Here is an 18652-nt window from a genome sequence, read left to right as displayed (position 1 = left end):
CTGTTACAGGAGCTTATAATTAGGAACAGACTTGCCCAATGACCATCCGCTAGGAAGTGAAAGGCAGGTGGGAAGGACGGAGGCGACCAGGGCCCCCACGTACTCACCTGAATGCCCCTGAAGACACCGTGGGTGTGTATTCTGTACTGGGCACCACAGAGGATGGGCGTGGCGTGGCTATCGCTCTCGTACCCCGCGCCGTGGCTGCAAACACAAAGAAGGGAGAATAAGACTCAGGTTCCTTCACAGGCACCCTCTGGAAATACACATCTGCAGCGGAAGGAATGCGCTTCAAAAGCTCACGAGACAACACGGTTGGTTTCTGCCTCCCTCCACTGGGGCTACTTTGGAAGCAGGGCTTTGGGAAAGGCAGGGCTGCTCCATCTTCGAGTCAACCCCACCCCACCCTCCCCGCAGCCCCCCGCACTCGGATCCTCCAGGCGCACCATCTGGGTCTATGCCTCTTGGACAAGTCGGGGGAAGTCACGGTGGCAGGATTTCATCCCCAGCAACTTGTTTACCCTCCAGACAGCAGGGCTGGCAGCTGTGAGTATCTCGGGAATTAGCAGATGCCTCAAGTTTCACACTGAGTGCAAGGAATTTTTGTCAGCACCTCATGACTCAGTTTTTACCAGATAGCACCAAGGAGGCGAAGACACTTACAAGAAGAGATGTCACATCCTCCGGAGTGGGGATTACACATCTGTGGCCCTCTTCCACATAACCCACAGATCAGTTTTCCAGATGAACTTAACTCTTTGCAACCACCCACACCATAGGCGGACACTGGATAGAAAACTTCCTCTAGCATGAGACTCATCAGTCCCCTGGCTGGAACTCGGGTGAACCTTGGACTACTTGTGACAGCTGAGGGATGGCGAACGCTGAAAACACCTGGGAAGGAGTGGATGGACTGCTCTAAAAGTCTGCTCCCTTTTGGATAAAAGCTGCTATCTGTTCTGCAGTTATCTTGCTTTCAAGTGAGGCAGAATGAAGATTCTAATCCATGTGGGCAGCACAGGACAATCACATCTAGACTCACCACAGGGGGTTTTAAGAAGTGCCTCTGTAGGAGCTCCCATCGCGGCTCCGTGGAAACGAATCTGACTAGTATCCATGAGGATGCAGGTTTGACCCCTGGCCTCGCTCAGTGGGTTAAGGATCCAGCGTTGCCATGAGCTCTGGTGTAGGTCACAGACATGGCTGGTATCTGATGTTGCTGTAGCTGTGGTGTAGGCCAGTGGCTGCAGCTCCTATTTGACCCCTAGCCTGGGAACCTCCATGTGCCATGGGTGCAGCCCAAAAAAAAAAAAAAAAAAAAAAGAAAGAAAGAAAAGAAAGAAAAAGAAATGCCTCTGTAAAATGGTGCAGCTGCTTTCGGCGATGTCTGACAGTTCCTTAAAAGGTTAGACATAAGGTCACCTTATGACGCGGAAATTCCACTTCTAGGTATATTCCCAAGAAAATGAAACCATATGTTTCCAAAAAAAAAACCTGTACACATTGTTTCTTGGCAGTACTATTCACAATTGCCAAAAAGTGGAGTCAACCCAAACGTCCTTCCATTGATGGTGGATAAAAAAAGTACATTTTAATCCTAAAATGGAATATTATTTGGTGATAAAAAGGAATAAAGTACTGTTACATCATAATGGGGGCAAACCTTGAAATGATTATGACAAGAGAAAGAAGTCAGTCACAAAAGACCGCCTGTTGTGTGATTCTCTTTATAAGAACCTTCCAGAAAAGGGACATTTATAGAGTAAGAAAGTAGCGGGGTGGCTGGTTGCTGAGGACTGGGGGAGTCGAGGGGCAATGAAGAGTGACTGGTGACAATGTCCTCCAATTGTGATAATGGTCATACAACCCTGTGAATATACTAAAACCACTGAATTGTATGCTGCAAATGACCGAACAGTATAATATGCATAATACAGAGAGATGCTTAAAGAGCTATGTCCGGGGACTGGGGCCCATGCACTTTTTTAAGCCTCTGGGTGCAATGAGCTGGTTGTCAGAGCTGAGAACCTCTACCCTCTGCTTCTGCTACGCTATCGATTCCCAGGATCCTGGTGCGAGAGGCAGGCAGCCCTCTCCATCTGGGACCGGCTCAAGCCTTGCTCACCCAGGGGAGAGAATTCCTGGAAGTTATGTCAGGTCAAACAAGACATACTTCTGGCCTAAGGACCAACAGTTTGCAACCTCTGCTTCAAAGGTTGAGCAGTAAAGTTTAAGCTGCAAACTGCAAAATTCCATCTGGATTCTATTGACTCTGACATGGCAACAAAGTGGAGGTGGGCATGTGCCTGATTCTTTGAGACCTGAGAGTTAGAATCTTCCAAACCCTGGCAAATGTGAAAAGATGCTCTACTTGTGCAGCAGGAATGGCCAGTGCAGCTAGAACAAAATCCAGAAATTACATCTACAGGGGTCAGCGGTTTACTTCCAAATGTCCCTGGCCCACTTGAAAGCAGGTTTAAGCATCAATGTCACAGACAGAAAACTGCAGTTGCTGTGCATCAAGTTCAAGCGTATCTGTTTTCTGTGGTTGCTGTAATAAATTATGACAAGTTTGGTGGCTTAAAACGACACAAATGCAGGCTCTTACAATTCTGGAGATCTGAAGTCTAAAATTAGCCTCATTGTACACAAGTCCAGGTGTTGGCAGGGCTATTTTCTTCCGGAGACTGAGGGGAGACTCTCCTTGCCTTTTCCGGTTTCTAGAATATACCTGCATTCCTTGGCCCCTTTTTCTCATCATTCTGACCTCTTGCTTCCTTTGTCCATCCCCTACTGCTCTTCTGCAGTCCAATCTCCCTCGGGCCCTCTGTTTATAAGGACACATTATGCTTAGGGCCCACCCAGATGTTCAGGATAATCTTCCTATCTCTTTAACTTAGTCACTTCGGCAAAGCCCCTTTTGCCACATCAGGCGCTATTTCTAGGCTTCAAGGATTAAGACTTGGGTATGTGCAGGGTCATTATTCAGCCTACTATACCAAGGGAACAGGAGCTATTCAGTGTTGTAGAGATACACTGGACAGTGCTAAGTGGACCTGGATCCTTCACCTCCAGGTTAATCTGAAAGACTAGAACTAAAAGAACCCACTAAAAAGAATGTGGTTTCTGAGCCTGAAGGCTTGTGTTCCAGGCCCACTTCTATCATTTATTTGCTCTGTGGTCATGGGTGAGTCATCTAAACTCTCTGTGACCAAGATTCATCCCCTAAAATAAAGCAGCAACTTATTTTATACATTTGTTTGACAATCAAAGAGCTAAGCCATATGTGTAGTAAAAGTTAAATGTCACTCAGGAACCTTATCCCAACAAAATGTTCCCGTCTATGACTATAGGCAGTCGGCAACCAACAGCCACACAGATGATTTCTTGTATGCTTCTTATGAGCCTGGTGATGGAGAGCTATAAAATTTACACTTTTTATCCTTAGCACAACCCTAGGAGTCCTGAAGGGATATCACCTTAGGCAAATGACTTAACCTCCCTGGCCTCAGCTTCCTGTTCAATGAGAAAACTGTTGCAGGATCAAATGAGATTAAGTTAGCAAAGCACAATGCTTGGCCCATGCATGGCATGCCCTCAATAAATGTTAACTATTACTTAACAGGATCATCCCCATTTTTCAGCAAAGAATGCTAAGGTTTAAGGAAAGGTTGAGTTACTTGCCCAGAGTCAGACATGGCAGGTCAGTGTAACTCTTCTTCCTTCCAAACCAGCTAGACAATTCTGGTGGAGCAAACTCAACCTGGGTTCACTTCTACCATCATGATATCTGAACAATTCCCAGCTCTTTTTTCCAGGGTTATGAATAAAATTAGGCATGCTGAAGGTTTAAAAGTACAGTGGGAGAGGGCAGACTAGGAGGATGGGGCTGTCAGGAGGAACAATTTCAAAATATGCATTCTCAGCACACTTCAGCTTCTGCTCGGAGGCGCAATATTTATTTCGGCATAAGAAAGTAAAAGGTATGCTGCAGGAAATGGCCTGCTCATGGGCAATAGAGCAGTCAAAATTGAGCACAATTTTTACAAGCAAATTTCCTTCTACCTAACCGGGAAAGTAAACTAAGCAAAGTAGTTATCAGCAGAGCATATATCTCGTGACTTCATTTCTGGTGGTTGTGTGGACTCTACATTTTCCTAAACAGCTTTAAAATGGATCCTGAGAAAGTTTGCTTTTCCTAGACAGCTTTAAAATACATAAACTCATGTCCTTAGAAAGTCTGCAAAAAGAGAAAAACGTCCCTCATATGACCCAAATTACGCACCCTCTTTATACCAAAAACTTGTACATTGAGGTTTGGCCCAGAAAAAACTTAAGATTTAAAGAGTAGCTTCTTTAGAGATGATTAATTTTGATACTCCACAGGCACGAGAAGATTAATAAAAAGGAATTGAGGTTTTACAGATGAGGAAAACCAGAGCTGCCCTGAAATCCCTTATCAACAAGAGAGGTAGAAGAAAAAAAAAAAAAGTCTTTTGAGGACAATTGGCATTTGATGTGAATATTCAAAAAGGGCAAACTTCCACCTGTACTTTCTCCCTCCCACCTCTAATCCTTGGCCAGGTGTGTATTCCCCTCCCCCACATCTTTACCCCTGTCTTCTCACCTGTGCAGCGTTAATCAGATTAAAGGGAAGCACCTGGGACCATTTTGACTCTTGTACATCCAGAAAACAGAATTCACCTTCTTCCCTCTCCATCCTTGACACTCAGGGTTATGCGATGCTTAGGTGCCTGGTTTCTTTGGGGCTGGAGATCCTCTTTGCTGCAAGCCGTAATAACCAGCACCCCTGTCTAGTGTGCCACTTTTGAGGGAAAAGAGCCATGGAACCATGTTAAGAAAGTGTGTTTCCTTAAAGTTTAAACACAAATGTGAGACTGAACATACCACCACTCTTCGATTGTTCTTGCCAAGAAAAAAAAAAAAAAAAGGAACCTAAATCTACTCAAGCCTCCATATAGGAAATACAGGAGACAGACGTCCAAAGTTAAAAGACTTTATAAGAGAAAGCAATCTGCCAAATCCTGATTGGGAGATATTCTACTGACCACTGACCTGCCAGCTCCAACAAATCACGCATGCGAAAAAGAGAGGGCAGGGGTAAGGAGGAGACAGTTACAGTATAAAAGAGACCTAAGAGAGGCCAGCCAACAAAATACAACCTAACCTCTGCACACGTGCTCACCTTGCACAAGGATGAGCCAGAGACAGTTGGACTGGAACTAATCAGTCCTAGACGCCTTAGGGCTAAGAACGCCCCTAGGAAGCCTTAGTGGTCACAAAAGAACACTTAGGTTTAAAACTTTACAAATGAAAATCTAATTTCCTTGGGGGCAGAGGTGAGTACATACCCAGGGCCTGGCGGATACGATGGGCTCATTCTCCAGCCACGTGACTTTCCTTCTACTTCAACAGAAACAAACATAGGAACTCATGTTCTCAGAGACCACCTCATCAGACCATAACAGAAATATCTGGATCTCCCTTTACATGGGTCTGGTGTTGAGATGCTAGTTCATCAGAATCCTAATTTCATCTTACTCCCTGGGTTCTATACTCCCAGCACTTTGGCTCTATAGCCAGAAACTGCCGCTAGTTTCACCGCGAGAACAGGTGTCCCAAATAGACATGATAGACAAACCCCACACGGAAAAATGAGCAGGATCTTTTCAGCCTGGGTTCTCCAAGGTTCCCACACAGTTTGCTCACATTCTCTTGAATCTGAAAAAGTTGTTCGACCATGCTCAATTACATTAAAAAACAAACAAACAAAAAAAGGTCTTCTTGAAAACCCCAGGATCAAGCACAGAGATCTTAAGACCTTTCCTGCTTCTCCCTTTAAAACGGAGGTTTGTCCCACTCCTGGGGACATCTATCCAGAGAAAAACCATGACTCGAAAAGATACATGTACTCCAATTTTCATTGTAGCACTATATACAATAGCCAAGACATGGAAACAACATCAGCTGCCTGTGGACAGAGGAGTGGATAAAGAAGATGGGTACATATATACAATAGACTATTACTTAGCCATTAAAAGGAAAGAATGGCATTTGCAGCAATATGGATGGACCTAGAAATTATCATGCTAAGTGAAGGTAGTCAGACAGTGAGACACCAATGTCATATGCTATCACTCACAAGAGGAATCTAAAAAAAGGACACAATGAACTTCTTTGCATCACAGATATTGACTCACAGACTTTGAAAAACTTACAGTTTCCAAATGAGACAGGTTGGGGGGGTTGGGGGGGATGCGCTGGGGGTTTGGGATGGAAATGCTATAAAACTGAGTTGTGACTATCGTTGTACAGCTATAAATGTAATAAAATTCATTGAGTGGAGTTCCCGTTGTGGCGCAGTAGTTAACGAATCCGACTAGGAACCATGAGGTTTCGGGTTCAATCCCTGGCCTTGCTCAGTGAGTTAACGATCCGGCATTGCCATGAGCTGTGGTGTAGGTCGCAGATGCGGCTTGGATCCCATATTGCTATGGCCCCGGTGCAGACTGGTGGCTACAGCTCTGATTCGACCCCTAGCCTGGGAACTCATATGCCGCGGAAGTAGCCCCAGAAAAGGCAAAAAGACAAAAAAAAAATCATTTAGTAATAAAATAATAAAAAAATAAAATGGAGGTTCATAGGTATGAGGGCCAGGTGCATAATCACCCCTTCCACAGGCACCACCTTCTAAGCTGACGTTAGTAACACAAAGTATTTCAAGGGGAAGAAGCAAAGGAAAAATCTTATAATACATTCAAAGGAATCACACTCATTCTCCAAGAGACTCTGAAGCCAAAGACATGACAGTTAAAAATTTGGAAAGGGGGAAACTCGAACTGCGGAGGGACATCTGACTCAAAACAAGCCTTGACAAGACGCTGAGAAGTGCCACCCACATTTTTGAAGAAAGGGTTAACAATTTTTCAGAAGTCAATATTCTCCAAAATTAAACTTTAAGTTAATGGTACAATCACTCAAAGCTCCAAGTACGAATTTTAAAAATAAACTTGGGTTATTTTAGAATGGTTCTAGATCTGCTGAAAATTTTCTAAAGATAATACAGACAGCTATGATATACTCTGCACTAACCCCTCTTTCCTCAACATCTCACATGAGTGTGGTGCATTTGTCACAATTAATGAGCCAATATTAGTAAAGACTTTCTTTGACATTAACTAACTGAATCTAAAGTTCATCTTGAAGAATAAACAAGATATAATAGCTAGAAATAGTTTGAGAAAAAGAAGGACCATTCTAGGGAGCTTTCCTGTCAGATATTTAAACAGACTATAAAATTATAGCAAAGAAAATAGTCAGATACATGGCAAAAAGAGCCAGACTGATCAAAAGAAGAGAATAACGAGTCTAGAAATGGATCCAAGGAATTTGGTACGATTCAAGAATTGATAAAAATAATACATATGAAGTCAATGAGGGCAAGACAGATTATTCAAAAGTTTGGGAATATTGTCTAATCATCTAGAAATAAATCAAGGTAGACTCCAATTGCCAAATAAATTCAGAATGAATTAAATGTGTAAATGTCAGAAGTCAGTAAAAAGTATATCAAAATACAGTAACTAAATTTAAAGAAAAAATCTTGGAATGGGAGAAAGCTTTTGAACTGTAATATAAAAGACAAAAACAGGTACTTCTAGCTATTAATAAATAAATTGAAACAATAAAAAATCATCTTCTGACAGTCTCTCCCCATTGAGTCGGAACCCCATTTCTTTGCTTTCTTTTGCTGCAAAACTCCGTGGAAGTGTGTTGTCTTAATAAAATATCTCCAGTTTATCTTCTCCCATGATCTCTCTCGATCTCTCTCTCTCTCACTCTTTTGGCTGTGCCTGCAGCACACAGAAGTTTCCAGGCCAGAGATCCAACCTCAGCCACAACAGTGACAACATTAGTGTCACTATTAGCCACAATAGTGACTGGATCCTTAACGACTAGGCCACCAGGGAACACCCTCCTGTGAGCTCTTAAACCCATCTCTATCAGGCCTTTGCCCCTTCTCTCCAATCTTTCCAGAAGCCATTGCAATTAACAAATAGTTCAGTAAATGTTTCCAGTACTTTTTCTCTGTGGATATAAATATACCCCAATATGTTTTTAAAAACTGGTTATCTCTGTGTAGTGAGATAACAGATGACTTACTCTTTTTTCCTTTATAATATTTTGGTACTGCCTGAATTTTTTCAATATATAATAAGCCTGTGTTACTTTTATAATCAAAGGGAAAAGAGTTGTTTTCATTTTGATAAAGCCACTGTCTTAACCTCATGAACTTTACATCTGTGGCTTTTTTTAAAAAATGAAGAGTGAGAAATAAAACTAGAATACATGAACTTCCTCACTTTCAACAGGGGAAAAACTCTACCAAAAAAAACAGCAGCCCCTCATTTCAGAGAAGTAGGTATTCGGAAGACTTTTTACAAGTGCAGCTTCTATGTCAATGTTTTCCAAGCTAGAGGTTATGATTTTTTCTTTCCCCCTCAGGCAGATGACAGGGAGCAGGATAAATAGGGAGCAGAGGGTCTCAGAAGAGCCCAAGATGGGACCACAAATGTGAGGGGTCCAGAGAGTCCTTGAGGTGATGAAAGGCACCCTCCAATCATCTGATATGCCTTCTCACCCTCACACACACACACACACACACACACACACACACACACACACACGTCTCTATCAACAGAATGGAACCCTCCTTAACTTCTCCCTGCAGGAATCCAACACACTTCTCAATCCCATTCTCAGCTTGGCTCCCTTCATCACCATTTTCCTTTTCTATCTTTCCTGCTTGGCTTCTTTCTTTTCCTGATCTGAACAAACCCGTCATTTTTCCTTTCTTTTACACGATAAAACTAATTCCCTTCTTAAAACAGAACTGTGGAGTTCCCATCGTGGCACAGTGGTTAACGAATCCGACTAGGAACCATGAGGTTGCGGGTTCGGTCCCTGCCCTTTCTCAGTGGGTTAAGGATCCGGCATTGCTGTGAGCTGTGGTGTAGGTTGCAGACGCAGCTCGGATCCCGTGTTGCTGTGGCTCTGGCGTAGGCCGGTGGCTGCAGCTCCGATTCAACCCCTAGCCTGGGAACCTCCATATGCCACGGGAGCGGCCCAAGAAATAGCAAAAAAAAAAAAAAAAAAAAAAAAAGACAATAAATAAATAAATAAAATAGAATTGTTAGGAGTTCCCGTTCCCGTTGTGGTGCAGCGGAGACGAATACGACTAGGAACTATAAGGTTTCGGGTTGGATCCCTGGACTCGCTCAGTATGTTAAGGATCCGGTGTTGCCATGAGCTGTGGTGTAGGTCACAGATGCAGCTCGGATCTGGCATGCTGTGGCTGTGGTGTAGGCCAGCAGCTGCAGCTTCGATTAGACCCCTAGCCTGGGAACCTCCACGTGCCGTGAGTGCGGGCCCCCCCTCCAAAAAAAGACAAAAGGTAAAATAGAATTGTTAGAAACACAGTGTGGAGATAAGTCTCTCAAGCCCAAAACACTTTTTTAAGTGAAGTATTTTGTACGAAGTTGAGAATATTTTCAAAACACTCTCCAGAGGGTCGAAACACAGAACACTGCAATGGCTATCTATACACGTGCATTTGCTGAATCAGATCTAAGCTGATGCCAATCATTTGTTATATATTTTAAAAAGGACACAAGTGTGTGTGTGTGTGTGTGTGTGTGTGTGTGTGTGTGCGCGCGTGCGCAGGAAAAAGGTCTGAAAGTGGCAACATATTATTCATCACAGTTTCATCCGGGATACTGGGGGGGGGGGAGTGTTAATTTTCTTTCCTTTAAAGTTATGTTTTCTAAATGTTCTATAATGTATACATATTACTTACATAATAACAATTAGACACATTAATTGAATATATGCTCAAAGAGAAAGGGGAGGGAAGGCAGGGCACTAGTAAGGGGGGCGTGGCAGTGGAGAAGCGAAGTAAAGGCAAAGAAGGCACCAAATTAGTTCCCACTGAGAGGAACGGGGGCACAGCTCTGAATCGGAGTCCTCATCTCTATGCTGCAAACCTAGTACGGTCCCCTGCTCTGTTCTGGTCCCTAAGTATGGCGAGCAGACCCTGGCAAGTGCAACGCATAATCATCATCATATAAAAGGAGAAAGTAGTAAGAGCTTCATCCTGGGAGCTGGGAGGCACAGGCGTGCCCTCAGGAATGCTGATATTCCCAAGAGCTGCTTCTCTTCACCTTTGTGTTTGCATCACAAGCTCCAGGAGCCACTTAAAAGCAGCTATCCATTTGCAAGAAGTAAATCTCTTGGATGAGCACCTTCTGTTCACGAGCTGGAGAGGGAAGGTGCTGGGCTCTGTACTGGAACGGCCAGCCGGAGAGGTCGGCTATCTCTTCTGGCACCGGGTCTCAGGGATGAGACCATGTCTAGAGTGGATTTTCTCCAGATTCGATAGCCCTAGCCCTACCAAAACAGGCAGCTTTGTTTTCACCATACATCATTCATCCTCGGCCTTTCGTTTTTCCTTTCAAGCATCCACAGGTCAAAGACTGCGTGTTCCCAACAGTCTGAACTTCTTGGACTAGCAAAGGGACATTCGTTTTGCTCAGCACTCCTTTCACATTTCCATTGTGTTCGATTTCCCACTCCCCCTGCCCAAGTCCCCAGAGAATAACTTCTTCCTTGTTTTAATAACTTGGACCACAGTCAAGGTTGATGTGTTTCTCCATTTTGCAGGCTATTTTCTTCAGAAGAGACAAAACAGAGGCTGACAGAGTAGCCAGGGCTGGGGAGCAGCGTTAGGAAATCATCAGGCAGTAGAAATATACAGAAAATGTTTCTAAAGAAATACAAAGCAGTCAACAACACAAGGCACTACCGCAGAAGTATTTATAAAAGTGGACTAGTGCTTAGAAAGATTCCCTGGCAATTTTTTCTCCCAGTGACACACTCAGAATATTTAATTCCATCTGTTTGGGGGATGAGGAAAAAGGGCAGAGTTAAGAAAATGGTTTCGTAAAGTACCTTCTCTTTGACGTAAACTGAAATACAGTATTCTTTCATTTGAGGTCATAAAAGTAGCTCTGATCCCTATGGGCACGCAGGGCTTGGAAAATGAGTAAGTAAAAGGAGAAGGAGGAGAGAGGAGTAAATCAGTGACAAGATTCCTTTCTCCCCATTGTATCATGTTTTCATCCCGTCTTGCCCACGTGCTTCCCTAAAATCCTATTCCCACCCAGTATAACAACACTGCTCCCTGACCTCTGATGAAAGATGTCTCTGTGGACTTGCTTAGGACACAAGGAAACAAGCTTACTCTTTACTAAAAAAATAAAATTTTCAAGGAAAGAAGACTTGAACAAATATAGTTGGCATTAGTCTGAGGTACAGGGTCTTTTTTCTTTTTTAATGGCCACACCCACAGCATATGCATATGCAAGGTCCCAGTCTGAGGATCCAACCTATGTCTCCCTTCCACAGTGACTCACTGAGCCACAGCAGGAACTCCCATGATCTTTTAATAAAAACGTGATAATACCTCCTTTTTTATGAGCAATTTAGAAATCGTATCTTTTTCCTCCAAAACATGACTCAGATCTCCAGTTTCCCTATTATAGATTTACCTTGTCACCAAGATTTTTCTTACCATTTATTTCAAATAGTGTCAAGACACTAGCTATGGGTGAATGCAAAAATGCAGTTATTTCTCTTTGTCTTTTTTCATGGAATACCTTTTCTCAAATGTATCTTCCGTATCAACAGTGTTTTCAGATCATGGCAAAGGCAAGCAAATTTGATACAGAGAAAAAAGACAGCTACTCAGGTTATCTCCCCCAGGGGAAAAACTACTTTCTACTGGGTTATCAGCTTCAATTGAATCCAATTCTCAGCTGTTCATGGGCTTGGAGGAAAGAGCTAAGGAGTTGCTATTTTTAGAGCTAAAAGAGGTAAACTGTGGGTCATGATACATTAGTAAGTTATAAAATCAACCCACACATCACAACCAGCATTTTGTCTTTTTTTTTTTTTTTCTTCCTTTTCTAGGGCCGCTCCTGTGGCATATGGAGGTTCCCAGGCTAGGGGTCTAATTGGAGCTGTAGCTGCCAGCCTACACCACAGCCGCAGCAACACAGGATCTGAGCTGTGTCTGCAACCTACACCACAGCTCACGGCAACGCTGGATCCTTAACCCACTGAGCAAGGCCAGGGATCAAACCCACAACCTCATGGCTCCTAGTCGGATTCATTAACCACTGAGCCACAACGGGAACTCCACAACCAGCATTTTAAACAATGGTATGGAATATAGTAGAAAACATCAGTACACACAGCATGTAGTAAAGTACTGCTTTGTGAAAAATCTCTGTGTGTGTGTATGTATACATTTGATCTCAGTGCAGAATATATTTCTCACTGTGGTCACAGTCTAGAAAGTTTTAAACAATAATCTAGGGCCCAGATCTTGGAGTCAGACAGAAGTGGGTTTCAACATGGCTTTGACACTTAACTAAGTGAACTTGGTTAGGTGGCTCAATCTCTCAAACCTCAACTGAAAGACGGGTGTGACCACAGTATCCTAGAGTTGCCGTGAGATCTGAAGAGGAAAGGTATGTAAAGCCTTTTACACTTGGCCCAATAATATCCACATCAATCCCTAGATAAATGTTCAGTTGACACACAGAAGCAAACATCGGCTGACTTACAATATGTGCTAAAGGGATAAAAATTCAGTGTGAAAGAAAACAGTAGTAAATTAGACAACTGTAATTTTTGCTTTCCAAAGAGTTACTCTTCTATAAGACTATCTATTGGAGTCATTTGATGCTTTTTATACAGCTCTCTGAAGAAAGTATTCAAGAAATACATTTTAATTTCAGAAATCGTTTCCAAACTGTAAGCACCAGATCAATGAAAACTATTCTAATTTTTGTTTCTTACATAGGATTGAACAAAAAAATTATTTATACTTTGTGCTTTATCCTTATAATATAGTCTCTGACTCCCTAGGAAGTGACAAATATTATGTGTCTAAAGACCTTAAAAAGTGTCAAAATTATCTCATGTATGGAGAGATCCTGATTGAAATACATGCCAAGATTCCTTACGTGTAATTTTTGTAATTGAGCAATCAAACCAACCCTGTGTTCCAGCATGAAGAAATTTTAAAACTTAAAATGTTCTTCTCACTTCACAATCAATGTCCTATCTATTCTTGGCATGTAGTTTGGAAAGTGTTACTGAATTTTGAGTACAGAAGAAAGAAGAAAAGGAAGATATCCAGAGGGAAAGTCTCGGTCCATGAAACATAAGACAAGTTGAGAGAAGGTGGAAAGATACAATATCGAAATGGGTAGCAGCCCCTTGGATGGAAGCGGGGAGAGAAAAAAAATTCAAATCAACACCAGGCATTTCGACTTTTGGGTCTAGAGAGAAGAAGCGGAGATTTGGTCAAAATAGAAAAATTGGGGGCTGGGGGTGAAGGGAAGGGTCTAATAGTGAGTCTTGGAAGATGAAAAACAACTTTGCTGATCTCTGAAGTGTGATCCAAAGAACAGGACTGAACCAACAAAAGGGGGAGGCTAGTTTTGGTGTTTAAGCAGAGAAAATAAAATCAAAAGAAACATCTGCCGAAATGTCCCACCATGCAGGCTAAAAGGCTGGGGAAAACAGAGATGTTTAGGAATGAAGCAAAAAGAGTCTTTGCAGAAACACTGGCCATAGACTTTGCAGAAAGTCTGGCCACAGACTTGGGATAAATATTAAGATCTCCCTGAGAGATGTAAAAGTAAGTAGAGAAAAAGCAAGTTAAGTATCACTGAAAGATTTGATCAATCCAAGAGGAACATGTGTAATGCCACAAATTTAGTATTCTTTTTGAAACATTCACCAGGAAATGCTCAGGGTTCCTACTGCAACATTTTTTTGTTGATGAGAAATGTCATCACCTTCATTTTAACCCACAGTAGGTCTACAATGAATAAGAAGAGGCAGAGAGAGAAAGAAATGGATAGATTCTTCCCATCCCTGTGCACCAACTGCTACCCTGATTACCCACTGTCAGTTCTATGCCTGCATCAGCCCAGGTGCCAGTCAACAAGGCCTACGTCATTTGCCTTGTCATCATCGCATTGTCCACTCACTTGCTCTGCCCTTCTGTCCATTTCATTGAGCTGGAGCTTCCAGCAGCAACTCTAGAAGAGAAGAAGAGGTGGGGAATGGGGACTGGAGCGTGCATGGCTCTAGCAAGCCCCCCACATCCCATAATCCAATGAGAAGTCACTAAACACACAGAGATGTGAAGCCAAATGTCTAGTCAAGAGTGCTGAACTGAGTCCCCAGTTGCACTGGTGCTGATGGCGGGGTGGAAGGCACCACAAGTAAGCTGCAAAGAGCCTTCGCTTTGGAGTCAGATCTGGAACTTGGAATCCCAGCTGTACCACGTAGTATGACGGGAACCTGGGAAGTTACTTAATTCTCTGAGCTTGACTTGCTTATTTGCAAAACAGGATAACAGTGCCTAGGCATCATAATGCCGTCGGGAAGATTAGACGCAGTGACCTAGAAGAGCGCCTGACACATCACAGGTGCTTCATCGGTGTCATATCCTACTGCCCATCAAATCCGATTTGAAACTAAAGGTGAGTTCTTTGACTGTTTAAAGCAAGCGCCATCTGCCTTCTTTTTTCATTTCCAGGTGCAGAGAATTGCCCTATCTATATTTGATTGCTGGGCTCTCTCCCTATTTTGGTTGTATATCAAGTGTAATAAATGCCCGTTGGTGCATCCAGGTATGAGCACATCTGACTTTGCATGGTCCAAATCATCTTCTCTCAAATACGAGTTCGGATCCTGGACTTTGTAAACTCAAAGCATTTTGTGATAAGATAATGTAAGGGTTAACCTCTGTGATATCACTAGCAAAAAATAAACATTAAACAAGGTTGAATGGACACAATTTTGAAGAATTAAACAGTCAATAAGGAAAGGGCATGTTAAGTTTTCCCAGTATTCTCAAGTCCCTGGTTCTAAACAAAAACATCCTGTATATTCCTGAAAATTTAATACTGAACACAGATGACCAAACTGGAGAAGGGAGGAAAACATATTAATTCTTCAGAGAGCCATGCCTATTCTTCCAAAACTGTACTCTCTTTACAGGTTATAAGGACCTTTAAAATGGTTCAAACTCTTACTTGTTAAGGAAAATGGAATAGAGAAGACCTTACCCTTTTAATGTGGCTCCTAAGTTCATCTGATTCCAGGTCATGCATTCAAGCTGGGAGGTCATTTGGTATAAATTGTCACTGTTAAAAAACCATGAGAGTTAGAAATGCATAATACTATATATACATGAAAGCCTCCATGTTTTCCAGAATGACACAATACACAAGCCTGAAATGATTTTCATTTTAGCCCACTGATCTCTGTACATTTATTCACTTCACACACAGCAAAAAGGATGTGAGAGTAATTTGGAAGCTTTAAAAAAAAAATCTTAGTAGAGCAAACATTGAAGTTTCTAAAGAGGTATTAAACCTTTGAAGGGAAGAGGCTAAAGGGAGTGAAACTCTGAAAGGCAACACAGGCTGGATAGCTCAACATTAAAGTTAAAAGCCTGAAGCTGAAAGTAAAAAGACAGCAGATTAATTATTCGTGAAAAGGCCATTAAGTTGTTTTAATCAAAAGGATAAGTATCATGTGGATTATGAGGGCCTGAAAAGTCAGAGAGTGATGGGTGATGGATGGTCTCATACTCAAGGATGTGACAAGCAAACGAAAGAGGATGATAAACTCTAGACACAACTGAAGGTATCATTCTCTATAAATTTTATAGTCCCGGTATAAGACATAGGGAGTTTTTTTTTTTTAAAAAAAAAAGCTAGTTCTATACTCTATGAAGAAAAACAATGGCTGATCATGTACATTAAGACCCCATAGGAAAAATATACCACCATACAAGCCAACCAAAAGCAATTCTCTTCCCTTTCTTTGCTCATACAAGTCTTATAAACATCTTTATTGCATATGTTTTAAAACATTTCTCTCAATGCATTAGAGAAGAGCTATCACCTCTGTTTCCTGAAATAACACTCTTTTCAAGGTACCTGACACATATAACTCATAAACATCTTTATTATAGGCCCTTATTTTTATTAATTATATATTTATGTCTCCTCCCTGAAAAAAAAAAAAAACTAGCACACAAATAAATTATCAGAAATCTCCCAAATAACCAAGCTCTGTTAGGAATAAATTTAGTCCTAAACAGAAATGATTAATTGTGAAATTTGAGACCCAAGAGATTCATGGTTTGTCTGGAAACCCTTGGTCTAAACCCATTGCAGAATAACATTTTCACTTCCGCCTTCAAAGCAGAAGGGAAAGAAGGTAAGAAGTGTTCAGCATCTAATGTGTGGAACCAGAGGGCAGATTCTGGACAAGCTCCACCTCGTCATGGCATTCCTTCGGGCTGCTTCATCCATCCGGCAGAGGCAACACCAGAGTTTAATTAAGAGAAGGTTTGGTCAGGCCAGCCAACCTAGGAACCTGTGGAGGGGTGAGGGAAATTACAGCGTTTACCCCTTGGAATACGGGAGCACGGTGTGCTCTCTCAGCAGAGCTTGATAAATCATGGTGGAGTCCATCTGCCTCTCATATAATCACTGACAATTATTTGGAACTCCTTGGCGGCGGGTACACCGGATAAGGAGGAAATCGGATTCCAGGAGGGAATTTTACATATGAAATGTGAAGTGACTTCTAACTCGAAGTATGTGTAGTTTCATTAGTCCGTGCATATCTGGACCCCATCATTCATCCCCATGTCTGACTGGCTATTATGCTACTACAATATCCTACATATCAATGAAAAAAATGATTAGTTTCTCCTGCAGCTTCCCCGTTTGCAGCCGGTGCTGGTCTGTGCCACTACATTTCGCAATTCCACAAATTCTTGCTGTAAGGCCAGTGTAATTAATTCCTGAAGGACCTCAATTTTTATTAGAAGTGCCAGCCTGCTGCATTTAACACGGGAGAGTTTCTTGAACTTTCTTTGGGCTGACAGTTCATTAATAAGCGGCCTCCTCCACAATCTCCACTGGTTTTTGTTCTCCTGCACCTTTTCATCAAGCAATCCATTTATTAATCTTGCCATTAATCTCAGCCAACAGGCATTGTATTCCCCAGGCAGCTCTCTATTTTCATCACTGATTTTTTAAAAATTGTTCACCAACTAAAATCACTCAGCCCCGGCTGACAATTTTCCTAGGTCCCACTGGGATAGGGAATCTTTTCACATAATTTTGTGAAATTATTTGATCCTTGCCTAAGACTGAGAATATCATAATTTTCAAGAGGTCTGAGAAGTAAGCTGAGTGACAGAAGTTTATACACGTAGGTCAATGAGTCCCAAATAGCTAACTTTATGATTTAGGAATTTTCTCACAGACTTACATAGCCCAGGAGATTCCTAGGGGTCTCTCTAAGGAAATACCCCAAGAGAAAATAATTTTAAGGACATTTTCTTGGCTTCCAGAGAGCAAACTGTCTTATATACAGGCTCTGTGCTTTATATATACATACCTTCCTAGCGGGTGCTTGATAAATACTCTGCACTGCACTGCCCAATATGGTAGCCACTAGTCTGACAGGGCTATTGAGTGCTTGAAATATGGAGAGTGCCACCTGCTAAAGTAAGATTTGGGCTTTGGGAGTTAAATAGAACATTTAAAAAATTAATTTCCTCTTTCATATTTTTTAATGTGGCTACTAGCAAATTTCATATTAGCTAGACGACTTGCATTATGTTTCTACTGGACAGTGCTACTCTGTAGGTTTTAGGACCCTGAGCAAATCAATTCAGTTCTCTGTACCTCAGTTTTCTCATCTGTTAAACTGGAATATTAATCTCAATCGGTCTAACTTTACAGGGATGTTGGGAAGCTCTAATAATGGCTCTTTCAAGACTAAACAAACAGTATATTTTAACTTTTTCTAATCCATCAAATTTTGCAAGTACATTCACACATCACCAATACTGCTCACAACTCTGTGAGGCAGGTGTAATTAGGGTCCTCATTTATCAGAGGAGGATTAGGGCTCAGGGAGATGCCTAGTGCTGACTTGCCTGATGCTCCCAGCTCCACCTGCCCTGCCTCTTTAAAGGCTTCCTGGCATTATTTGACCTCTGAGCCTTGTCCTCTCATTACCATTTAAATAATAGTAATAATAATAATACACTCATAATAGACAGGAGTCTGAGGGTAAAAGAGAACTTGCTCAAGGGAGCATCATGACCTACTCTATCTCCAGAAAGTTACGAGATACAAGGTGCCACATCCTCTTCAGCTGATTAAGTAGGGTGCATTGATCCCAGTAGGATGCCCACTTCTGGATTTTAGTGGTCCTGAGAGCTCAGCCTGCAAATGTTCATAAGGAGAGCGAAGGTAGGATGGGACTTTCGGAAAATCCCCAAACAGAAACCAAAAAAGAAAAAGAAAAACAACAACAACAACAAAAAAAAAACCCAACCCAAATAGGTTTCCTGAGGCGGTGATAGGGTCAGAGCACAATTTTAACCACATCCTGCCTTTGATTGGCTGAAGCGCCTCAGAAGCTCAGTCAGTCGGGTTTGGCTGGCACTATCTTT

General features: G+C 42.1%; 1 protein-coding gene across 5 annotated transcripts in view; it reads right to left on the bottom strand.

The window, feature by feature from the left end:
* WT1 (Wilms tumor 1) overlaps window positions 1–18652 on the bottom strand; it is a 44541-nt gene that overhangs the window by 11945 nt on the left and 13944 nt on the right. For 3 of the 5 annotated variants that reach the window (XR_002340965.1, XM_013994456.2, XM_021081119.1), the window contains exons 4-5: window positions 15231–15308; window positions 108–204 (exon numbers count right to left, since the gene is read on the bottom strand). Coding sequence is in view for 4 of the 5 variants with exons in the window: in XM_013994456.2 (XP_013849910.1) it covers window positions 108–204; window positions 15231–15308 (175 nt within the window). In the remaining variant the exon portion in view is untranslated. 5 annotated transcript variants of the gene reach the window in all.

The sequence above is a fragment of the Sus scrofa genome, chromosome 2 (assembly GCF_000003025.6).
Source record: "Sus scrofa isolate TJ Tabasco breed Duroc chromosome 2, Sscrofa11.1, whole genome shotgun sequence".
NCBI lineage: Eukaryota > Metazoa > Chordata > Mammalia > Artiodactyla > Suidae > Sus > Sus scrofa.
Note: the sequence above shows the minus strand (reverse complement) of the source record. Positions and strands in the feature narration are given on the sequence as shown.